This window comes from Podarcis gaigeae (genome assembly GCF_964106915.1).
Source record: "Podarcis gaigeae genome assembly, chromosome: 2".
Lineage (NCBI taxonomy): Eukaryota > Metazoa > Chordata > Lepidosauria > Squamata > Lacertidae > Podarcis > Podarcis gaigeae.
The window spans coordinates 77,612,897-77,638,489 of NC_139679.1; the positions used below are offsets into that span (position 1 = coordinate 77,612,897).

The 25,593-nt window shown below is 43.6% G+C and overlaps 1 protein-coding gene across 3 annotated transcripts; it reads left to right on the forward strand.

Annotated features, from left to right (window-relative positions):
• The first annotated feature begins 472 nt into the window (after positions 1-472).
• NOL8 (nucleolar protein 8) lies at positions 473-24,649 on the forward strand. Of its 3 annotated transcripts, none has more exons than XM_083726743.1 (17): positions 473-715; positions 1,867-2,062; positions 2,172-2,234; positions 8,101-8,179; positions 8,528-8,675; positions 8,880-8,943; positions 9,939-11,710; positions 13,476-13,595; positions 14,250-14,372; positions 15,200-15,284; positions 15,874-16,015; positions 19,193-19,276; positions 19,833-20,119; positions 20,984-21,107; positions 21,431-21,498; positions 23,319-23,401; positions 24,305-24,649. In XM_083726743.1, exons 2-17 carry the CDS (start codon positions 1,924-1,926, stop codon positions 24,356-24,358), a joined length of 3,435 nt encoding a protein of 1,144 aa, XP_083582869.1. In that variant the 5' UTR covers positions 473-715; positions 1,867-1,923; the 3' UTR covers positions 24,359-24,649. The 3 variants fall into 3 exon arrangements, with proteins under 3 accessions (XP_083582869.1, XP_083582868.1, XP_083582870.1); XM_083726742.1 differs by having other exon boundaries at positions 707-814; XM_083726744.1 differs by having other exon boundaries at positions 709-814; positions 8,880-8,948; positions 9,947-11,710.
• The last annotated feature ends 944 nt before the right edge of the window (positions 24,650-25,593 follow it).

Consider the following 25,593-nt stretch of genomic DNA (forward strand, 5'->3'; position numbering starts at 1 on the left):
TAGATTTTTCATTGATTCAGGCCGGAAAACGTTCACAGCTAAAAAAGGACAAAACGGGTAGCTTTCAGCGCCCTTCCACTACCAACCTTTTTTTCCCTCTTTTCTAAATCAAGAGCTACTTAACGAAGTGATAGTGACTGCAGCGTATTCGAACGTTCCTAACCCCGCGGATCTGAGCCGATTAAGCCCCATTGAATTCATTGGGCGCCTACCTCTGAGAAGACATGGTAAGAACTGCACTTAATAACCCTGGGCTATACATTTCAGAGCCATGGCAAGCGTATTTTCATGCTTACTCCCCTCTGCCACCCCGGGAAAAACAACACCGACTGCAGGGTCGTCACGAAGAGCTCAGTCAGCGGTTCTCAACCTGTGGGTCCCCAGATGTTGTTGGACTACAACTCCCATCATCCCTGAGCTCTGGCCTTGCTAGCTAGGAGTGATGGGAGTTGTAGTTCAACAACATCTGGGGACCCACAGCCTGAGAAAGGCTGCTAGAGGGTGGCCATGTAAGCCTCTCTGTCTGGCCGGGGTGAGAGGAAACAGGCAGACAGTCACGATTCCCCTTTATCACAGCTACACGGGAGTCGTTTGCCGCAACCCAGGAATTTGTTTCTCTACTACTTCTGTCGGGGAGAGTGGATGCAATGTGTTTAGTAGCGGCGCGGAACGCGACGCTGTGGAGCGCGCGGCGGAAGTGGATCGAGGGGGAAAGGTGAGCGAGCAGCACCCCGCGGAGACCACGCTGTGAGTAGCGGGAGGAGAGGGACTGTGACGTCCCAGTGCGGACCCCGAAGTTGCAGGTCCTCCGTAGGTGAGCCCTGAAGCCTCTTCCTTCTCAGTCGGGATTGTTTTTTCACTGGTCTTGATTCCCACTCAGAGCCTGGTTGCTGTAGGGGAGGGAAAGTAGCGCAGGGAGAATCCTAGAATTGTGGGGTTGGTAGGGACCCCGAGGGTCATCTCTTCCAACCCCCTGCAATGGAGGACTGTCAGCTAAAGTATCCATGACAGGTGGTCATCCAAACTCTGCTTGGAAATCCCCAAGGAAGGAGAGCCCACCATGTCTCGTGGGAGTCAGTTCTGTCAGAAAGTTCTTCCTGATGTTTAGTTGGAATATCTTTTCTTCGATCCACTCGTCCGGTGCAAGAGAAAACAAGCTGTCTCCAGCTTGTGACAGCCCTTTAACCATAGCTGCCAACTTTTCCCTTTTCTTGTGAGGAATCCTATTCGGAATAAGGGAATTTCCCTTAAAAAGGGGAAAACGTTGACAGCTATGCCCTTAACTATTTGAAGGTGGCTATAATATCTCCTCTCAGTCTCCTCAGGCGGAGGTGATGGGGTCACCTGCAGACTAGCCCTGAACTTTTTAGCCCTGTTGGTTTCAGCGAGGTTTACTTGAAAGTGTGTTCAAAAGTATGTACAGTACTGCAGTTTGATTCTGATAAGCACGTATGCAAAGGATTGCAGGAGAAGTAGGGTTTCAGTTGTAGTAGGGTTCAACATGCTGTGTTGTGCTTCTCTTTTCCTTCAGCCGGTACTAAATAGATCAAAACATTAGAATGAGTTGTGTGTTACCCTTATAAAATCAGAAGTGTATCCCTTTCAGGGGAAGCCACTTCAAAGCAGACTCAGTGGCTTCCAGTAGGGATTTTAAACTTCTACGCCAGGGGTCAGCGACCTTTTTCAGCCGTGGGCTGAAACAACAACACCAATGAAAATAGAGTCCACAAACTGAACAAAACAGCACTGAAGGTGGTTTATTTCCTATCCTTGGTCTGGCTGTTCTCTCCTTAATTAATTTCATCTTAAAAACCCTTTTGATGATAAAATATACTTTCCTATTGTTAAACACCTGCTATTTTACAGAAAAGTTAAAACGGAAAAGACCCATGGTAGACAAGGACGTTTGCTGAATTTTTGAATATGGAGGAAGCACCAGTTATAAAGAGACTATATGTTGGTGGACTTGGCCATACAATTTCTGAAACTGAACTGCAGGAAAGATTTGGCAAGTTTGGAAATGTGACAGAGACAGAAATTGTGACCCGGAAAGATGAAAAAGGTAATATGTTTAAACTCTGTAAAGTCACAGCTGATCTGCAATAACAGCCCTTATGCTGCAGTTTTTTAATTGTGCCTTTTTGGGTAAACATAGTTTCATTCTTCAACAGGGAACCCTACAAAGACATTTGCCTATATCAACATCACCCTTTCAGAAAAAGAACTTAAAAAATGTAAGTACATCACCTATAGGTGTATTTTTTGGCAGTGCAATGTTCTGTGTTTTAAGTGTCTGCCAGATGCCAGAAGCCAAAGCAGCTTATGACACTGAAATATGTGGCTAGCAGAAGTGTTGAAATTCACAACTATTTTAACTCTTAACTCACCTATAACCAATGTGTTTTGCTTAATTTTTTGGCAAAACACTTGTAAAAATGCAAGTACTTGTTGTATCCTTGTAATACTGGTAAACTCTACTATCGTCCCGCAGGTAGCTACTATTGTAGCACTTTGAAACAAACCTTTGAATAAAAACAATTACACATCTTATTCATAGACACCTATCCTTTGTGGCATTTGTCTATCCTTATGATCATAGTTGCACTGAATTCCTTACTCATTTGTTCACTTTCTATCAGTATCAGTTGCCAAGCGTTCAAGTTTTTCCTCTGTCACCTGACTCTGGAACTTCTCCAACCTTGACTATCAAGCTATCCTTCCATTCTTTCCCTTCATTCAGGCGCAAGAATCTTGCCAATGTGGCTGGATAGTGCTTCAACCTATGTTCCTCATTTCCCATATTCACCTTGTCTCTACTAGACCAGCCTGGATCCCTCCTGATGTTGTTGGACTCCAACTTCTACCAGCGCTAGCCAGTACAGGCAGTGGTCAGGGTTGATGGGAGTTGTGGTCCAACACATTTGGAGGGCTCCAGGCTGGGGGAGGCTGCACTAGAGCACATTGGCTCTTGCATGTTTCCTTGATCAGTGGTACTTGAGATAAGTTCTGCCCTGGGCTCCTTTGGGAGGAAGGGTGGAATAGATATGAAATAATGAAACATGCTTTAAAAGGTAGTGGGCGTTTGGCCCTCTAGATATTGATGGACCACACAATTGCTATCATCCCTATTGTTCAGGGTGGGTGGAGCTGATGTGAGTTGTAGTCCAACAATGCCTGGTTCCCCACGCCTGCTTTAATAATAATATTTTTTTTATTTATACCCCGCCCTCCCCAGCCAAGGCCGGGCTCAGAGCGGCTTACAAGCAATAATAAAAACAAGATGAATGATTACAACTTAAAAACAAAAATAAAATACAACATTAAAATAATGGAACATTAAAATATTAAAATGTAGCCTCATCACAAGAGGAGAAGGAAAAGAAAAGAAAAAAAAGAGAGGGAGGGAATCAAATTGGCTCCAAGCCAAAGGCCAGGCGGAACAACTCTGTCTTACAGGCCCTGCGAAAAGAAATCAGATCCTGCAGGGCCCTGGTCTCATGAGGCAGAGCGTTCCACCAGGCCGGAGCCAGAATTGAAAAGGCCCTGGCTCTGGTTGAAGCCAATCTAACTTCCTTAGGGCCTGGGACCACTAGGGTGTTGTTATTGATGGACCTTGAGGCTCTCCGTGGGGCATACCAGGAGAGGTGGTCCCGTAGGTACGAGGGTCCTAGGCCGTGAAGGGCTTTAAAGGTCAAAAGCAGCACCTTAAATCTGACCCTGTACTCCACCGGGAGCCAGTGCAGCTTGAAAAGCACTGGGTGAATATGTTCCCATGGCAGAGACCCCGTGAGGAGCCTCGCTGCAGCATTCTGTACCCGCTGGAGTTTCTGGGACAGCTTCAAGGGCAGCCCCGCATAGAGCAAATTACAGTAGTCAAGCCTGGAGATGACCGTCGCATGGATCACTGTGGCCAGGTCGGGGCGGGAAAGGTAAGGGACCAACTGCTTGATGCGGCGAAGGTGGAAAAATGTCGCCTTGGCTGTTGCTGTAACTTGCGCCTCCATGGAAAGGGAGGCGTCAAGGATTACACCCAAACTCTTAACGGAAGGCAATGGCACTAATTGGGCCCCCGCAAGAGAAGGGAGTTGGTCCCTCATCCCCATGCCTTCCCGACCTAGCCATAGGACCTCTGTCTTCGAAGGATTTAGTTTCAATCGGCTCCCACGAAACCATCCAGCCACAGCTTCCAAGCATCTGGTCAGTGTGTTCGGGGCCGAGTCAGTGTGGCCATCCATCAGCAGATAGAGCTGAGTGTCATCAGCATATTGGTGACAGCCCAGCCCAAAGCTCCGGATAATCTGGGCAAGGGGGCACATAAAGATGTTAAAAAGCATCGGGGAGAGAATTGCGCCCTGCGGCACTCCACACACCAAGGAGTGGCGCGACGACATTTCCCTCCCTAGTGCCACCCTCTGTCCCCGACCAGAGATAAAAGAGCACAACCAGTTACGGGCTATGCCCTGTATCCCCACGTCTGCAAGGCGGTGGTCCAGAAGATCATGATCGACCATGTCAAAGGCTGCTGACAAATCTAAAAGGATCAGCGGTCCTGACCCGCCTCAATCCAGTTGTCTACGGAGATCATCTGTTAGGGCAACCAGAGCCGTCTTGGTCCCAAAACCAGGACGGAAACCGGATTTAAATGGATCTAATGCCGATGTTTCCTCCAGAAACCTACCAAGCTGTTCAGCAACCGCTCTCTCAATTACCTTACCCAGGTATGGAAGATTTGAAACTGGACGGTAATTGGATAGGTCTAAGGGATCCAATGAAGTTTTTTTTAAGAGTGGACACAACACTGCTTCCTTCAATTCCCCTGGGAATGTCCCCGTGTCAAGGGACAAATTGATAATTTCAACCAGGGGGGTCCGCACAACATCTGGACACTCCCTAATCAGCCAAGACGGGCACGGATCAAGGAGGCAGGTGGTGGGCCTACCAACTTGGAGGAATCTATCCACATCAGTAGGGAGTATCCGATCGAAATGGTCCAACACTGGACCTGAAGTCAGTCGAGGGGCCTCCAGTTCAGTCATTGTATCTAAATTGGCAGGGAGGTCACGGGGGAGCAACAGGACTTTCTCCGCAAAAAAACTCGCGAATGCCTCACAGCTGTGGGTCGAATTTGTGCTTAAATTTGGTTGTCCTCCTAAGGACATTATTGACCTAATTATTTTAAAAAGTTGTGCCGGGTGAGAGCTAGCAGATGCAATGGAAGCTGCAAAGAAAGATTTCTTAGCAGCTTTAATAGCCATCTCATAGGCTTTCATAAGCGTCCTATAAGATGTTCTTGAGGCTCCGTCACGAGTCCGTCGCCATACTTGCTCTAGCCGTCTGAGATCCCGCTTCATTTTCCGGAGCTCCTCAGTAAACCAAGGGGCCCGGTTTCGACGGGGTCGCAGAGGGCGCTTAGGCGCGATCTCATCAATGGCTGCCAAGAGCCGGTTATTCCAGTCCTCAACAAGGTCATCTAATGAGTCGCCAGGAGGAGCAGGGTTCTGCAAGGCTTGTCGGAATCTATCAGGATCCATCAGTTTTCGCGGACGAGCCCAAATAGGTTCGCCACCCGAGCCGGGGAGGAGCGGGAAGTCTATCTTGGCTTTCAGAGCGTAGTGATCAGACCATGGCACTTCCACAGCAGGGAGCATGATCACATCTATGCCAGCCCCAAAGATCAGATCCAGCGTGTGGCCTGCTTGATGAGTGGGGCCCAAAACAACCTGGGAGAGCCCTAGTGTTGCCATGGAAGTCACTAGGTCCAGAGCCTGTGAGGAGGGAGCGGCATCGGCATGGACGTTGAAGTCTCCCAAAACCAGTAGGTTTGGGAACTCCAAGGCCCAGCCCGCCACCACCTCCAGCAGTTCTGACAGGGTGGCTGCAGGTGTGCTGGGTGGTCGGTACACCAGCCAGACAGCCAAGCTCTCCTTGGTGCCCCACATGAGACCAACACATTCAATGCCGGAGATCGCCGGTGATGGCAGAGCTCTGAAAGAGCAATCCTCCCGGAATAACAACGCTACTCCTCCCCCCCCGACCCACAGTCTGCGATTGATGGAGGACAGAGAAACCTGGGGGTGTTATCTCATGTAGGGAGACTACTTCGCCTTTCCGTACCCAGGTCTCCATCACGCAAGCCAGGTCAATCCCCTGCGAGACAAAAAAGTCACGCATGGTGGCGGTTTTGTTGCCTATGGACCTGCCATTGCACAGCACCAATGACGGAGGTGTGTAATCCTTGCTCTCCCTACCCTCATCCCTTGGGATGGGGCGTAGATTGGAAGGGGTTTGAGGATCACTGCATCTCGAAACCCTTCGCCGATAGAGATATCTAGCCCCACCGCCATTCCTCCCTAGCCCTTCAATTGTGGAAATCCCAGATCCCATACTAGCCTCCCCAATAGATGGGTAACATCCCCTCAATAACAAGTCATCCTTGGGCCAGGACTCATGGGTCAAAGTGGTATGGGAAAGAGGTGGAGGTCTGATAGGGTAAGTATCCCTAGAAGATAAAACCCAACCAACCGCACCCCAAGCGGGGGGGACAGTCCCATGGTGTTTCATTAACTGTCAATCCCCCTCTCCCTCCTGGGTTAATTGGAGGATTGTTGGTTCTATCTGTGGCTGTGGAAGTATTAATGATGTATGTGTTATAAAATGTGGATCACTGGCCAACAAAGAGCCAGATCCGAATTTGGAAGATCTGTCCATCCTGTCTCGCCAGGAGTACAGTAGAGAAGGCTGATCATTCTGGTAAGTTTTTGGAACATTAGGCTAAGGTCCAGATGTAGATTTGGTGCTGGATATCTCCAGATTGTCAGCAACATAGAGTTCTTTATGTGTTGTTGCCATAGAAATGTTGGAGGTGCCAAATTCCTCATCTAATTTGGTGTCGTTTGAAAAGGGAACAGGGAGTTGCACTGATGTCTTTCGATGGGATAAAGAGCTGTTGGACGTCTTTAAATATTGTGCTCTAGGCTCTACTGTCCTTATATTTTGGGTAGAAATCTCAGTCTTTATACTCATTAGCCTCTTCTTCAGGTCTTGTAATTCTAGGCTTACAGAGTTCTTTTCTTCCTTCGGGCAATTAGTATTTCTAGTGTTGAGCTTGGTTTCCTTTATCCACATTAGCTTTGACTCTATGCAAGGGACCAATTGCCTCCTAGTTTCGTCCTTAAATACCCTCACTGGGCGGAGAGAATGGAACCACCATAGGGTATCCTTTATCTCCATGAGTCGAGATGGGAGGGTTGATGACCTAAAGGTCATAAATAGGCGCATGGTGTTTCTCAAGGTAGGCAGGAAGTGGAAATTTTCTAGATCTACATTTCAGTAATGGTAATTCAGGAGCTGAGACAAGGACATAGTAATTTGTCTGCGGTTCATCCACCTATGAGTGTATCGGTGAATCTCAAGCATTATCTGGTTCGTTTGCAAGACTTGACAGGACCTCACTTCATCCATAGTTTGAGTTGGTGAGTTGTTAACAGAGTCATTTCTTATCATCCTTTTAAGCCCTTGGTCATTTAAAGGGGAGGAACTAGTATCCAATTGTTTCTCAATGTTAACTATTCTGGTGAGGATTTCATCCAGTCTTTGGAGAACCAGAACCATAGTTTCTGCAGACAACATGCAAATCTCTTGGTAGGGGTGCGTATCCCGAATTGGTTGAAAGCAGGCTCCTCTGATATCTTGTTCTAGAGGCATGGGTGGGTCAGCGTTAGGAGTGGGAGGAATCCCTCCTGCTCCTGCTCTTGCCCTCTTGGACAGATTAGCTTTTCCTGGGAGGAGGGGGGTCGGGTCATTGACATCCTCCTTAAGGGGGGGTGAGGTTCCCCCAACGTTGTTACTCACTGTTTGTTCTATTTGCTCCGTTTTCTCGGTTTCCTCAACCCGCTCTGTTTCTGAGCCAGGGCAGAAGGCGTTGGCTCTCTGCCGATTCTTTGTTTTAGAGGAATTGTGAGTCTCAATACTGGTCTTCTGGCTCTTTGCACCTCGTTTTCTCTTTCCGGCAGGCATTCTCAATCTTTAGAAGTTTGTTGAGGAGAATTGCTTAGCATACTGGATGAGTTAATAATTCTGTTTGTATTTCTTTTCATAAAGGTGTATCTGCTTTAAATAAGACAAAATGGAAAGGTGGGACGCTACAAATAGAATTGGCCAAAGAGAGCTTTTTGCACAGGTAATATTTCGTATTTTACAAACAGCTTTCACTGAAAATGTTGGATGAGGCATCAAATGATTTTCAGTAATCCTTCATTATATAAGTGAACCTTACTCTCACAACAGAAATGAACAATGCATTGAATATATATTGTTTTTCCTAGTGGATGCTGATTGATTGGTATTGGGGATGCACTGTAATGTAGAATGTGATCTTTCATTTGTGTGGAGGGAGGAATTTGCATGAACTGAAACTATTAGGACGTTTACAGTGTCTGTAAGTAGAAGCAACCATCTTGAAAGTTTACAAGATCTGTGTTCTCTTTTCTTTTAATCTGGAAAACTGTAATTGCATGCTACCATGTAGACTGGCACGAGAGCGTCAAGAGGCAAGTATAAAGAAGGAAAAGCCAGGCAAAAATGGCATGACAGATGTCTTAGAATGTATGAAGAAATCTGGATTTACAGATTTTCACATGAAAGCAGTACCAGGAACAGAAGTACCAAATCACAAGGTATGGTGAATTCAATGGCAGACATAAAATTTGAATGCCTAGCTAGGGATAACCAACATGGTACCCTCCAGATGTTCATGGACTGTAACATCTGGAGGGCTTCCCCAAGCCTAGATAGCTGTTTACCATTTTATTTAAATGCTGCTTTGTAATTGTATTTATTTTCCCCCAAAAATAATGGTGTATTTTCTTTTTCTATAATAGGACTGGGTTGTTGGCAAATTTGGCAGAGTTCTACCAATCCTCCATCTTAAAGGTCAACACAGAAGCAAGATATCCTTTCCTAAAGGCTGGGTAGATCTTAAAGGGCCTTCTCGGTAGTGGCGCCCGCCCTGTGGAACACCCTCCCATCAGATGTCAAGGAAATAAGCAGCTATCCTATTTTTAAAATACATCTGAAGACAGCCCTGTTTAGGGAGGTTTTTAATATTTAATGCTGTATTGTTTTTAACACTTGATTGGGAGCTGCCCAGAGTGTCTGGGGAATCTCACCCAGATGGGTGGGGTATAAATAATAAATTATTATAATTATTATAAATGGAGGCAGGTTATCATTACCCGGTTATTAACACTGCCTACAATGTGATAATCCAATTGTGCCATTTATCTTCTTGCTTAGAATAAAAGAAGCCAAACAAGAACAATCCATTGAAATATTTAATCCATATTAATGGAATAGTTTTAAGAATGTGACAAACAGTTTTTATAAACATTTTCTGAACTAAGTTGGACAACATGTAGCATATGTGCACTCTTTCTAATATGTTTGTTCCCAGGCATTCTTAAATCATAAAAGGTAAAGGTACCCCTGCCCGTATGGGCCAGTCGTGTCCGACTCTAGGGTTGTGCGCCCATCTCACTTAAGAGGCCGGGGGCCAGCACTGTCCGGAGACACTTCTGGGTCACGTGGCCAGCGTGACAAAGCTGCTCTGGCAAGCCAGCACCAGCACAGCACACGGAAACGCCATTTACCTTCCCACTATAAAGCGGTACCTATTTATCTACTTGCACTTAGGAGTGCTTTCGAACTGCTAGGTGGGCAAGAGCTGGGACCGAAAGATGGGAGCTCACCCCGCCGCGGGGATTCGAACCGCCGACCATACGATCGGCAAGTCCTAGGCACTGAGGTTTTACCCACAGCGCCACCCGCGTCCCTTCTTAAATCATAGCGAAACATTAATAAGCATTTTCTTTCTTGCCAGATAGTGTTGCAAACCTATCTATAATTGGTGCAAGAGAGCGATTTGTTTTTCCTTAATTCAGGCAATTACACCATAAAATATGACCCCTCCAAATATTGTCACAATCTTAAAAAACTGGATCAAGACCTTACTGAGATGGTTCCTATTTCCAAGCTCACGTGGCATTTGGAGGAAGGCGATGACAGCATGAGCAAGAAACGGCAAGGGCACTTTCCTGCATATGAGCCACCTAAAAAGAAAATGAGAGTGCAGGATGGGGACAGTGTGAGCCAGACAGAATTGCATTCATATGGTCAGTTTCCATCAAAAACAACAAGCATGGCTGCAGGCAAACTAGTCCAAAGCTGCACACCCAAGACCAAAAAGCAAAGTAAAGAGCACTCAGCCCATCAGAAGCTTGGAACTGCTTCAGCACCTTGCAGGAATAGAAACCGTCTGTCTGAAAGTGATATTGATTCTGAAGAAGAAATTCGAGCCATAATAGAAAGGGAGAGAGAAATGTATCAAGATAATCCTGATGCTGAACAGGAAGAGAATATGGAAGTTGTCAGAGAGGATTTCGAGCTGAAATATCGCACTCATTGGTCCTTACAGGAAGCACAAGATGCCAAGCAAGCGCCCACCGGGTATAATGGAGTGCTGAGGACCACTGACAATCAGTCTGGTTATGATTCGGCTGACACTGATGAAATTATAGCTGTGACTAGAGCACCAAATAATGAGAAGAAGGAAGCTCCAAAGGAATCTAAGGCAGACACGCAGGGAAAGGATGACAAGCCTAAGATGCATGCTACAAATTCTGGATCTTCTGACTCAAGTGGTTTAATATTGGATAAACCAAAAAGTGTGGGGAGAGTAAAGCCTAAGAAAGCATCAGGTTCAAAGGCTGCTGCTCAACAGAACAGCATCAGTAATAAGTGCAAGGCTGGAGACAGTGAAAGTTCTGATTCGTACCTTGACACAAGTGAGTCTGAAGGGGATGAAGATTACGAAACCATGATGCAGGGATGTTACCGGCTAGATCTTACATTAGAAGAATTAGAAAGATTAGCCAGTGAAAATACCCAAACTATAGATAAAGATTCTGCAAGTAACCAAAATAACACTCCATGTAAAAGTACTGAATTTCCAGTTAACAGTACCGGCAATATTGCAAAGAAATCCAAAGAGATCACCACCCGGAAAAAAGGCATTTCTCCTGAAGAGATCATTTCTGCCATTTTAGAAGGAGGAAGTTCTGATGAAGAGAATCCGAAGAGAAAGAAGTTGAATTTGAAAGTTCCGCCTTTCAGAGGAATAGGGTCATTAAGTCGAGAGCTGACTAAGGGTGAGTTGGGCACACAGGACAGTCAAGAAAACCAGACTTCCTCCGGCCTCGTTGATCTGGAAGCTTCCAAAAGTGTTTCTCAGTGCTGCGGCTCTGCAAGCAAAAAACTTAACTGCAAACCGTTAAAAGAAAATAGCACGGACTCTCTCAGGGGAGCTTGTATTCTAAAATCAGGGGAAGATTCTGACTACAGTAAACTCAGTGCAAAAAGTAACGAGGTGGAAAGCAGTGGTGTGAGTGTTCTGTCTGAAAGAAAGAACTCAAAAAATCTGAAATCTCTTTGCAAGGAAACAAAGATAGAGACGAGCATTAAAGGCTCCAGTTTTGCACACTGTAAGAACATGAGAAGTGAAGAGCCCATCCTGGATTCTGCCAAAGCTACAAGCGTGTCTGATAAAAAGGAAAAACAGCTGCAGGATAATGAAAAAAGGTTGACTGCTCTACAGGAGAGGCAAAAAGAACGAGAGCTACAGAAGAAACTTATTCAGGGAGCATTAACCAGTCTGGTAGTTTTTATATTTATATTTTGATTATGATGGGAGAGATTATGATATTATTGGGGTGGAACTTGGGAAGGGGGGTAGTGGTTGAAAAAATGATTCCAGTAAGTGGTCATAAAACCTTGAATTTCACAATTTAATAATTATGCCTTAGACAAACGTAAAGAAATAATCATATTAGTAAATAATAATATGAAACAACATCCGCCACTACTAGGGAGCTGTCATTGAAAAAATTACATCAATGGTATTTGACACCAAGAAAGTTATCCATGATAAACCATAATCTTTCCCCTATATGTTGGAGAAGCTGTGGCATGGTCAGTAGGTATAAGTGTTTTGGAAACTGATATGCCAGGAGGTCAGTGAGATCACTGATCAGTGGATACAGCCCTCTCTGACTTGTTAATGATTTTGGATTGAAATTTAGATCATATTCATATAGAGCTGTTAAGTCATTTACTCATCTGTGTGAGCAGTGGTAGCTCGAAACTGGAAGACACTGCAGAATGTAAATATTGACCCATGGTATCAAAAGATTTGGTAGTGTGCTCTTTCAGAGAAATTAACGCAAAAATGAAGGGCAATCAGCGGACAGAAAATAAAGGAGCCATTTGAGAAAATACAGACAGAAAGTGTTTACTATCCAGGTGTAAAGGATAATCCCCCCCCCCAAAAAAAATACTGTACACACACTCTCAATTGTGGACCTTTTGTATTATTTCTTCATTTTGAAACCCAGTAAAGAAAAACCCTGCAGAGAAAACCCTGTAAAGAAAAATATAAATGAGAAAGGAAGTACCATACTGGCCTGAATATAAGCCTCACATTTTTTCCAAATTCCAACCATGAAAAGTTAAAGTGAGACTTAAATTCGCAACCTTACAAATTAGGCTTTTACAATATCACTGCTGAAACAGAAATATGGTAAAACGGAACAAAAAAAGTTTTATTGCCAATTTGCAAGCTTGAGACTGTTCATTTGCCATTTACGGGTATGAGTGCCTGCAGAATTGTAGCGATTGAATAGCAATTAGCGATTTTAGCAATTGTATGGTAACTTTTGCGGGCTTGCAAGATCAAAGGCTTGAATAACCATAGTTTAGAGGTCCCGGGCCCTAAGGAAGTCAGACTATCCTCCACCAGAGCCAGAGCCTTTTCAGTGATGGCTCCGACCTAGTGGAATGCTCTGTCCCATGAGACAAGGGCCCTGCAGGATTTCACCTTCTTCCATCAGGCCTGTAAGACAGAGCTGATTTGCCTGGCCTTTAATTTGAATTCCGCCTGATCTTTTATTTCCCTTCTCTTTCCTCCCCCTCCCCTTTTATGAAGATTACCCGCTCTGAGACCCCACAGCTAATTCTCCCCTGGCCTCGCTGGCCCAAGTAGGACTAATTCAGCCAGCTAGCCCTGGTGACTGTCTAATGCTTATTGGATGGATTTCCCCCAAATTGATTTTTGAACTTTGAATTTTATTGTTATTCATGTTTTTATACTGTATTTTATGCTGCTTCTATGTTGTATTACAATTAAGTGTTTTGAATTTGTTGCTAGCTGCCCTGAGCCCGGTTTTCTGAACCAGGAAGGGTGGGGTATAAATAAATTATTATTATTATTATTATTATTATTATTATTATTATTACCACTACTCTGGTTGGCTCCATGTCCAACTGCTCTAGATATGTGCAAGTTTTTGTTTTGTTCCCCTGTTGAATATTTTGTGTACTGCTAATGTTTCATCTTCATAATTATTCACTCTCTGATTTTGTAGGAAACTCAGTCAGCAAATAAACAGAAGCACATAGTATTTGATTCAGAGGATGAAGCTGAAAATAAAGATGAAGTACAAGAGAGCACGCCAGGAGGGTCTTCAGGACAGCTGCTGGGAAAAGTGAGAGGACTATAAAATTCAGCTGTATTCATAGCGATAGCTATAAAATTCTAAACATGCATTTTGGAGAGAAAAATAAGCATACACATGTCTGGGGTTTTGTTTTTGTTTTAGAAAAATGAATGCTTCCACTACTTTCACCCCCGTCCCAGACAAAATTTATTGAATTTTTCTGAGATACACATCTAGAGCAACAATAAATTCTTAAGGATGATTAATGAGTACAGGTAACCTAGATACTGGACCCAAATAAACAGACGTGGTAAAATGTCTGACACTTTCCACTATCCTGAGTAGGAATAGGCAAACTTTCTACAGCTCGCCTTGGAATAGCTCAAATTACAGGAGTTTTTCAGGGGGGAAATCAGAAAAACATCAGTAAGTTTTCTGAATCAATCCAAGGGCTTGGAAGCAAGGGCTTTCTACCTGATTCTTTTAATGTAACAGAGTGGCTTCCTCCATTCATTTGAATTGGAATGGGTAAAGGGTGGCAAGGGGCAAAATCTGAGTTGAGAAAGGCACACCTGTGGTTTATTTGCCTTTGTAGTTTCTTCCCACTCACCCCTGGATAAACTAGTGGAACACTTGCTAAAGCTATAGGAATTGTTTTTAGAATTAACTGGTTAAGATCCTGTATTTGTTACTCTGCCCAAGGAATTTGCTACTAAAACCTCTGGAAAGTTGTTTGAGAGCAGTGATGATGAATCAGAAACAACAGATGAAGAGGATGACAGATTCAAAATCAAACCTCACTTTGAGGGTAAAGCTGGAGAGAAGGTTAGTAAATCTACTTAATACATTTTTCGTTCAGCTTCCTCATATATTCCTATAACTGAACTTTATCCTAAGCATTTTTCCGAAACAGTTCCAAAACATGAATGTTTACAGAGGGCTTCCAATCAGCCCTTTATAGGTATAAATATTGTTCTTTTCATGACTTTTTATCCTAAGAAATAGCAATATTTTCTTGACATTCTAATGTCTCTGACAATAAATGGCATTTCTGTTCCTTCATGTCTGCTAATCTGCCTCATCTCTGCTGTAACAGGATGCTTATAAATGCTTCGTTTAGCTTGCACATAACACTAAGCCCAAACTTTTGGCTTAGCATGGACAAGCAAATAGTGCGGTACATGTTCAGAAAATCTTTCCACTTTGTTCTTCCTCTGGTTCTGCTGCTGAGAGATAAGCTATGGTTTGGTTTAGTGTTGCATGCAAACTCAGGCTTGCTTCAAATCTTAAGCTGATTTGTTCTTGCTTTACCACCGGTGGTTTTTGGGGGGGGAGACAAACCACAAGCCCTGTTTTGGATGTAACACTAAGCCAAACTGCAGCTTAGTTCCCCATAGCGCAGCAGTAGTAGGTAAGAGGGAGAAGTGAAGAAACCACAGTTTTAAAAAATGTGCACCAGAGCACTTGCTTATTTCTGCTAAGTCATAATATGGCTTAGTGTTAATACAAGCCAGTTTGTTTGTGTGTGTGTGTGTGTGTGTGTACAGAATAACAGTCTTCATTATAACCACATTGCAATTATTGAAGGTAGAATGAACATCTGCTATAAACCAGGAAGAAGGAATACCAACTTTCTGTTTCTGTTGTTTCAGCTTATGCATTTACAGTCACGTTTTGGAACAGATGAAAGATTTCGTATGGATGCTCGCTTCCTTGAAAGTGACAGTGAACAAGAAGGTTAGGTGCTTTCCTATTGATTGCTCTAGAGAAAACTTCATTAAAACAATTTTATATGCTGTAACCTTGTTATATTTATTGTTCCTTCTTTACTACTGCTCACCTTAAATGCTTTAAAGGGCAATTAACAAATATTGTGTCTGTGGCCATAGTGATATGGAAAAAGGGAAAAGGAATATACTACAACTGTATAGGAATAGTCTTCACTGCCACCTGCAATCCTTTGGAATCTTGCCATGTCTAACAGAATATCAATAGATCTACATCTACACATTTGGAAGAGGCAAGGCAATTTTTTAAGGCTATCATAAGATCATGGATTGCCATGATGTAATAACAGTCTCTTGAGGCTGGGCCATAACATTGGTTTGTCAGTGATTTGTTAATTCAGACAGCTAGGTTAAACTAGATTGCATGGCAGTTTCACACCATTTATTATCACACTATTTGGCAGCCCGCTGCATAGGTTCGGATGTTAAAAACAAACAAACAAACCATGGTTTGGTGTGATGTTTGAATTCAACCAATATCATTTGGTGGTGCTGGCAATTAAGGCTCCTTTTATTGTTATTACTTTTTCTTCACTTAGATGAATCAAAAGTGGAAATAGATGAAGAGGAGGAACTCACTTTAGAAAAAAAGAGAAATCTTGACATCTTGAAAAATCTTCTGAATATTGGTGCAGAACTTTCGAAACCTCGCAGACAGGCAGCAAATGCCAAGAAATTCAAGTATGGGTATTTCTTTTATCAGATAAACTAAGGCTTGTTCTACACATACAGGAGAATGAAATGTTGGGATGTACTACATCTTTTCACATTGCTGGTGGTTTCCCACATTAATAACTCCCTAAATGCAGAGGGCTGTCACAGCAGACCAAGGCCTGAGTAGAACCTTTCAGCCTAAGATGGTTTTCTGTTTGTAGGAAGCTTTCTGTATAAGGAAGCGAAGTGAAGGAAGCTTAGAATAGAACTACTGCTTTCTGCTGCTAAAGCGTGGCTCCCCCCCCCCCCCATGGAATGTGATTTTAACATTAACTCACTAAAATAACACAAATTTCTCCTGTTACAGATAGGTAGCCGTGTTGGTCTGCCATAGTCAAAACAAAAAAAATTCCTTCCAGTAGCACCTTAAAGACCAACTAAGTCAGTTCTTGGTATGAGCTTTCGTGTGCATGCACACTTGTATCTGAAGTGTATCTGATGTGTATCTGAAGAAGTGTGCATGCACACGAAAGCTCATACCAAGAACTGACTTAGTTGGTCTTTAAGGCTGAACGATGGGGGTGGAGATGCTCCTTCAGGTATACAGGACTGAGGCCGTTTAGGGCTTTAAAGGTCAGCACCAACACTTTGAATTGTGCTCGGAAACGTACTGGGAGCCAATGCAGATCTCTCAGAACCAGTGTTATATGGTCCCGGCGGCCACTCCCAGTCACCAGTCTAGCTGCCGCATTCTGGATTAATTGCAGTTTCCGGGTTACCTTCAAAGGTAGCCCCATGTAGAGCATGTTGCAGTAGTCCAAGCGGGAGATAACCAGAGCATGCACCACTCTGGCAAGACAGTCTGCGGGCAGGTAGGGTCTTAGCCTGTGTACCAGGTGGAGCTGGTAGACAGCTGCCCTGGACACAGAATTAACCTGTGCCTCCATGGACAGCTGTGAGTCCAAAATGACTCCCAGGCTGCGCACCTGGTCCTTCAGGGGCACAGTTACCCCATTCAGGACCAGGGAATCCCCCACACCCGCCCGCCCCCTGTCCCCCAAAACAGTACTTCTGTCTTGTCAGGATTCAACTTCAATCTGTTAGCTGCCATCCATCCTCCAACCGCCTCCAGGCACTCACACAGGACCTTCACTGGTTCTGAATTAAAGGAGAGGTAGAGCTGGGTGTCATCTGCATACTGATGAACACCCAGCCCAAACCCCCTGATGATCTCTCCCAGCGGCTTCATATAGATATTAAAAAGCATGGGGGAGAGGACGGAACCCTGAGGCACCCCACGAGTGAGAGCCCGGGGGTCTGAACACTCATCCCACCCACCACTTTCTGGACACGGCCCAGGAGAAAGGAGCGTAACCACCGTATAACAGTGCCCCCAGCTCCCAGCCCCTCTAGCCGGTCCAGAAGGATGTTATGGTTGATGGTGTCAAAGGCCGCTGAGAGATCCAGCAGAACTAGGAAACAGCTCTCACCTTTGTCCCTAGCCCACCGGAGATCATCAACCAGCGCGACCAAGACAGTTTCAGTCCCATGGTGAGGCCTGAATCCCGATTGGAAGGGATCCCAATGGTCTGCATCCTCCAGGCGTGCTTGGAGTTGTTTGGCAACCACCCGCTCAATCACCTTGCCCAAGAATGGTAAATTTGAGACTGCGCGATAGTTGGCCAAATTGGCTGGGTCTAAATACGTTTTTTTAAGAAGCGGTTTAATGACCGCCTCTTTCAGTGGGTCTGGGAAGGCTCCCTCACAGAGGGAAGCATTCACCACCCCGCAGAGCCCATCGCCCAGCCCTTCCCAGCTCGCTTTTATCAGCCAGGATGGGCAAGGATCAAGGAGACAGTGACTAAGCAAGATAAAATGCTACACATAAAAGCAATTTTAAACAAAGAAATGAAACAATGAATACAAAATGTATAAAATTCTCATCCAGCAACAAATTAACAAGTCTTACCCACCTCACTAAATGATGATCATAGAAGGCAATTAACTCAAAGCCTGAGTAAACAAAAATGTCTTATCCCAGCATCTAAAGGCTGATAATCTCATGCCTTTTTAAGTGATACCATTTTCTGTGTACCATTATGCATTACAGAAATAGTAGAATAGCAGGAGTTCAGTCATTGCAACAGAGCTTCTAAATAGCTGTATCTAAGAATACTACTACTTTTATGAAGGTTAAAAGTTCATATCATGTTTGTTTCAGGAATATAGGCTAAAAGTCTGCCTGTATTCCACTTGGTTGTAAACTGGTGCCAAATCCTTTTGGATTGGAGCAATCAACTCAAGAATTGGGGTTGAAGGGAAATAGAAAGAAGGAGAGTGATCAGAAGCAAGTTGGGAAGGGGGCAGGAAGAAGGAATGTTGGCAGTCAAAAGAATAAGAAAATGAAAGAGGTCAGAAATACAGGAACAAATAACAGAAGGAAACAATGAAAAGTGAAAACAAGCCCCAAGTGTACAAAGAAGTCTGCAAAAGAAGGGGAAGAGAATATATTTAAAGGTGGAACTCACACAAGCACACCTGTACCTTTTCCTCTCACACATTTTCCAAAGAGTCACTAGATATTTTTGGAGAATTCAGGTCAGTCTCCACATCTCTGTGGGCACTTGCTCTAGGAGAGAGAGAGAACCTGCAGATAGACAGGCCTTTGATACACCAGACTGAGGCCTCGGAATTCTTCATATAGTCAAAGTCCACTTTGGCATCTTCAGCCAAAATTACATCATAAATCATAGCATGAAAAATTTCCTGAGGTGACATTACAGGGAAGATAAAAAAGTCAGCATCAAACCATTACAGCTTTGTGTTTAGCCTTCGGCTGGTCTTAGAAAAACAGCTAAATGATGGTCTGAAGGATTCCTCTCTATCTCCCCCCCCCCATAGGATCATAGATTTATGCACATGTACTTTTAGAAAAGAGGAGACATACTTTAGTCCTAAGTGAATGCCCAAGTATACTATGCAGGACTCTCAAGCAGTGCATGTAAGAGCATATTTTGGCATATATCCAATTCATCTCTGCTAGAACTGCCATAGATCGTTGTACAGTAAAACAAGCAAGATCTAGTTTTAGCAACAAAAACGTTTATAAATAAATATTTTCATAGAATGGAATCTTGGCGCCATTGGAGGAATTTTAAACTTTGCTCATGACATCTTGATTTACTTAGTTGTTTTCTTTTATAGAGATATGAACACCCTGCGCTATGACCCTACAAGGGAAGACCATGCTGTATTTGAAAGGAAGCCAGAAAACACTGAGAAAGAAAGGTAATTTATTCCACCAACTGCTCATTGCTAGGAATCTGTTTGTCTTTCACTTAGCACCTAAGACTTTCCTTCTCAACACTTTCCTGATGTGACACTTCAAATCCTATGCTATAGGAACCTCATGAGCTTTGTTTTCTTTGCTTTATTATATGAGTAACTGGAACAGGAGAAAAGGACTCACCTAACTTTACAGAAGGTGCAGGATAGACTAGCTGTGATTTCAGAGCTGTCACTTGCTAGTGAACCGGGCCTTGCAGAAACATCAGACTCCTGTTTTAGATCTTAGAGAGCGACAGTGATATATATATAAAACCAAGACTGGCCAGCCATCAAATGCTGAAATGGAGCAATGTGGTGCTTCTAAAGATGGGGCATGACTTATGTCAAGTCCCTTGCTATATGAAAACACAGTAGTACCAGACTAAGGGCTTTCGCACACTGAACGTTCCAAAGTAAATGGGTTGAGAAAAATGCTACATTCCTGTTTACCCCGCCTGTGTATTATTAATCTGTAAAATATGAGACACTAAAATGCACTCACACTTAATTCCTACAGTAAAGCTAAAAGGAAGAAGCAGAAGGAGGAAGCTCAGAAACTGCCCGAGGTGTCTAAAGAAATATTTTATGATGTCGCTGTGGATTTGAAAGAGATACTTGGATCTACAAAGTGTGATGAGAAAACAGAACAAATACCTTGGGATAAACATGAGGATGTGGGAGAAGCAACTCCAGCTGAGGCAGAGACGTTAGGATTCAGCACTGGAAGCGACAGAGAAGAGGAAACCAGTGGTTTCAAATTTTCCTTTTTTGGTGCTGAAGAGGAGAGGCCACCAGTGAAAGAAGGTACTAATGCCTGTTCTAAGGCTGCAACTTCAGCATGCAAGCAGAGTGTTACTTAGCTCATTTTCATGGCCTCATAACTTTTGAGAGCTGGCAACCATGGAGCACTTCATCCAAGGCAGGCATCCCCAAACTCAGCCCTCCAGCTGTTTTTGGGACTACAGTTCCCATCATCCTTGACCACTGGTTCTGTTAGCTAGGGATGATGGGAGTTGTAGTCCCAAAACAGCTGGAGGGCAGAGTTTGGGGATGCCTGATCCAAGGCTTCCGTTTATGGCAGCTTAGGGATTTGAGCTCATTCCAAACACTGACTCATCTTTTTGATGGGGATGAATCATTAGGAGCTTATTATACTAGTATTGCAGCATCTGCTTGAGCTACCTGTTTCTTTCTAGGCATAATGCAAGGAGCTAGTGATTACCTCTAGAGCCCTTAGCTGTCTGAGCATAGCATAGCCAAGAGACTGTACCCATCCCTGTGTTCCATTGTGGGTCATTCCACGCCAAATTGCCTGGTGCTATGTGCCAGATTTTCTTAAAAATAAATGAATTTGTAGATACCTATGAGATAACCTCAAATACATTTTTGGTCCAAAATTGGATTGTTGGGTACCCTTAACTGTGGGGTGATACACTGTAAGTCCACTAAAATACATCCGTAGAGAGTAAGATAGCTTCTGCTGCCCACAATCCCATCTGTGTATTTGCAACTCTCGTGTTGGTCAGCATTCTGAGCGTGACTCCTCTTCATATTGCAGGGAAAGGGTGGGATAGCTTGGGAATGATTTCTTTCAGGTGGGAGTTTCTATGTTGGACTGCTTTCTTCATAAGCTGCCATCCTCTATTCTTTCTTGTGTCTGTTTTGCAGAACCCTATGTAATTGAAACAATAAAGGCTTCAAGGGTTGCATGGCAAGAGGATCCACGTTTTCAGGACAGTAGTTCAGAAGATGATGAGACAGAAGAAGTTGAAAGAGAAGATGTTGAAGAAATGTAGGTGCTCCTTACAAATGATATTTATTGAGAATCCCTAAAGCAGTTGGCTATATAGGCCCCAAATATCAGACATTCCCTAGACCACTCACAGCCAAGCTTCTCAACCCCTGTCTAAACTGTGGTGGTTTGCCCCTTCCATCACATCCCTTTGTGCCATATTCAGGCCCTTCTTGAAACATCTCAATGTTCAGGAAAGGAGGGCAGGGCAAGGTTTAAAAATGTTGCATGTTGCTTTTAAGAATGTATGCTTGTTCCTCAAGTTGAATGTACTATTCATGTGTTCCTTTTGGGGACTAATAATGTCCTTGTTCATTTTTTAGGTCTCCAGCTCTGTCACAGACTAATATTAGATTTTTCTTCTTCTCCCGCGATGATGATAGATTAAAAGGTAGGTACAAAGGAAAAGGAAAACAGACTGGTAACAAATACATGCTTATCTGTCAGGTTTTCCCCCCTTAGACCCTTTACTGAACCAAATAAAGAATTGAAAACGAGAAACTTCATGGTTGGCATGCAGGCCTAATTTCCACAGCCTTGAGTCTATTTAACAATCTGAAGTTCCCGAGGACTCATATTTTGTCTTTAACTTGGAATTGGTGCCCATTGTGTCAGGGTAGATGTTAAAGTGTTAGGCCATAAATCTCAAGATGGTCTTTGCTAATACTGTCTGAGATCCTCCTTTGGGTTGTCACTTGCATACCCAAAGAGTTTCTCTTTCCCCGTTTTCTGTTCATTAAGGTTCATATTTATTATGATGTCATCTTCCTTTCTGCTGCCCATATTTTAAACTTTATTTCAAGATAAAGTGTCATGTTATTGGGTATGAACAGGAAAAAGGGCAGGGGGGCAGAATTGGGGGTTCAGCAGCAGGTGCACCCTTAATACAGTCAACTGAGGAGGAGATGCAACTCATGTTTTTAATATATCTTTTTAATTTATTTCAGTGGAGCAGCCTGTGAGCCTTTACCTTACACTGTGAATGGTCAGGCTTTGAGAATTAGATTCATTGTGCTCACAATGGCAAGTGTGAGGAGGGACCAGCCCTCCTCCCATATTTGAAGAATTGGGAGGGAGGCCGGAAGTGATTTGGTAGAACCTGCAGGAGCATCATAGACACACCAGGCCAAACCAGCACCCCTTGCCAAAGGCAGCCTTTCCTACAATGGAACAAGAAAGGCTGGCAGGCGGGGCAGGCTTAGATGGCACTGGGCCCAGTAGTAGCCAAGCTAGCACACTCCCATCTGTGCCAGTCTTTCCCCTGGGAAAGGCTGAGGGTGGGTTTGACACCATTGATGGAAGGGAGCCAGTGCCTTTCCCTCAGGAACAGCCAGCAAGAGAGTGTAGCAAGCACTGTCTGAACTCATGCATGGCCCCTTCAAACAGCTGCTCCCAACACACCTTGCTCCCACCAGTCCTTCCCTTGGAAAAGCCTTGCCTTAGATGCTACTGTGAGAAGGTGCTCAGAGAAGGCCTGGAAGAAAAGGAGGAGCTATTGGAGGCTGGGGTGGTGAAGAGCGTTTAGGGCAGCTGGATAGTTCAGTAACCAGCAAAACTACCGTAAAATTATAGACCTCTAAAAACATAGATTGTTCTGTCATGCATTCCATGCACATGGTTTTTCCTTGTTTATGCTCTTCTAAACCTCTGATTTTTTTAAACCTGCTTTTCACATGCCTGTCAAAGAACATTAAAATGTATGTTAGTTGGCAGTGAAAGTTAGCTTGATTAGCACTGAACTCATAAGATGTGATTTTTAAACAATATGCTTTAGCTTGGGCAGGAGTTGCCATTCCCCCCTCCCCAAACAGGATGGTGTTAGATTGCGATCTCTCCTCCCTGGTGTTTTTAGTATGTTTTGTTGCTGACAACATGGTTTTTAAAGAACAAGCTCAGTTTTGGGAACACCATATGGCTGAGAACAGCATGTGATTTTCTCAGGCTGTGGACAGCACAGATAACCTTTTGTCCTTTACAAGTATGTAATTCATGCTTAACGTAGCAGGCAGTGGAGTGGGAGGGGGAAAATAGGCCACAGCAGCATGTGAGGTAGTAAACACTATCATGGCTTCAGCTATCAAAGCCATCAAGCATTTCATCTCAGGAGTTGGGATCACTGTCTCACAGTGATAACTTCCTCCCTTCGTACGCCTGCTGAATGCAAGATAATTTAAAAGAAAATACTGGAGTTCTTCTTTGTGTCTTTTGTAGAGGGTCCAAAGCTGTTCTGTAAATCTTCTAACCTTGATGAAGACAGAGATGATTGGGAAAGTCGGCGCCAGACATTACTTGAGGTATGTTGACTGAAGAGATTATTGGTCTGATTTAGAGATACTTGTGGAAATAACAAGACTCCTGGACCCATTTTTGTAAAGTTATTTTCACAAGCTTGGTCATGCAGTTCACGTTAACTGTACTCAACTAAAATATGCAGTTGAACTATGACCAATTCATTCAGGGGCAGGGAACCTGTCCCTGTTGTTGGTGGCAAACACCTATCAGTCCCAAACAACAGAACTAATGGGCAGGGATTATGGGAGTTGTGGTGTGCTAATACTTGGAGGGCTGTAGGCTTCCCAGCCATGCCCTAGTATATCTGTACTATATTCACGGTTATTATAATTAAAAGGGACGGCGGGTTGAATCTAATGATTTGTGCAAGCAGAGAGGGAAGTTCCTCTCCCTCTCCTCCCCCCCTCCCAAAAATGTGCTACAGATATTTGGGGGAACCCATGGAGTAGATTTGAGAGGGCGGCAGTACAGGGGCAAGCAAGGGGAAGAAAGGGAGGGAACTTCCAATTGCACAAGAAGGGCAGGGCTTCAGACAAAGCTCGAGGGCTAGTGGAAAGGGTTTCAGGGCCAAACTAGGTCCCCTAGGCTCCAGATCCAGCTTGCCAGGTCCTTGGCCACTGCTGCACCAATATACATCTGTCAGAATAATTACGGTCACAAAACCCTTCTAGAACCCCTCATTACAATGGATCCAGAAAGCTATCTTAGTACAGTTTAAACAGACATGCTGAATAGCTGTAGTGGATGCCTATCCTAATTTAACCAGGGACAGAATAAACTTGCATAATTCCTACTAATACTTTACCAACAGTTGTCTCTCCCTGTCTGTTATGGAGCAGGCTAGTTGGTGAAACTGAAAATATTTAAAATGTTAACTTAGAATAACAAACTCGAAATATTTTCAGGATTGTCGGAAGAAACATAAAGATGCAAGAAGAAAAGTTAAAGCAAAACACTGAATACAGCGGCCCTGCGAAACAACAGTGATGCAGAAAACACTGGGCATTCAAAACTGGGATAATGGAAGACGTCTCAAGAAATGCTTCTGCGAGTTATTTGAAAATTGGTGCTAAACACAAAGTGCCGTGAAATCTGGGCCTGGCACAGGTTGGGCATCTTTATGAAAAGCAGGTTTCTGGTTTGAGAAAAGCCGTAAGCTGTAGGCAGATCTCATTTAATTTGCCTGCATTCATTTACTTTACCTGGTTGCAATAATAAATTAAAGTAATCCAGAATAAAATGTCAACTGGGTGGAGTCCATCCAGATCTACTATGCCTACCACCATTCTTTTGGATGTAAGACACTATGCCACAGATATTTGGAAGCGGAGGTTTTTATTATATCATACATAGCAGAGGGTTGGACTAGAGGACCCTCGGGTTCCTTCCAACTCTACAATTCTATGAAAGTAACATTTGGGAGCAGTTCATAGAGCAGATATATGTCAGTGTAAATTGATACACCTTCCTAAAACATGTAAGTGTAAGAAACCGGCTAAGGAGCAAATGCCAAAGGTCTTAAACCTCTGCAATGTTAGATATTACATTTAAAGTGCAAGTGCAATTAAATTGGTGGAAAAGAATAGGACAAAGGTATTCAATTCAAATTGTAATGGAGCAAAACAAACTGCAATTCCAAATTGTAATGGACAAAAAACAAACTGCATTTCCATTACTTTACAGGGAGTGAGCGCCCCCCCCCCTTGGGATAAAGTTAAACATATTTAGGATTGGCCTAATATATTGCAGTCAAAAACTATTTAAATGTGCCAGTTACAGATAGGTAGCCGTGTTGGTCTGCCATAGTCAAAACAAAAAAAATTCCTTCCAGTAGCACCTTAAAGACCAACTAAGTCAGTTATTGGTATGAGCTTTCGTGTGCATGCACACTTCTTCAGATACATGCACACGAAAGCTCATACCAAGAACTGACTTAGTTGGTCTTTAAGGTGCTACTGGAAGGAATTTTTTTTATTTAAATGTGAGCATTGTTATTGATGGTTGTGGGGGGTTGATCACATTTTTAGGCTGAAATCAGTTTCATTGTGTTGGATAAGCAGCTCCCAGCTGAAAATAATGCTAAATTCTTTGCTGTCTTGCCACATTGGCTGTTTTTACATAACCAAGCTTCTATTTTCTGCTGTAAAATAAAACTGTAAATTATATTTTTTTTCCAAAGGGAAAATTGTATCAG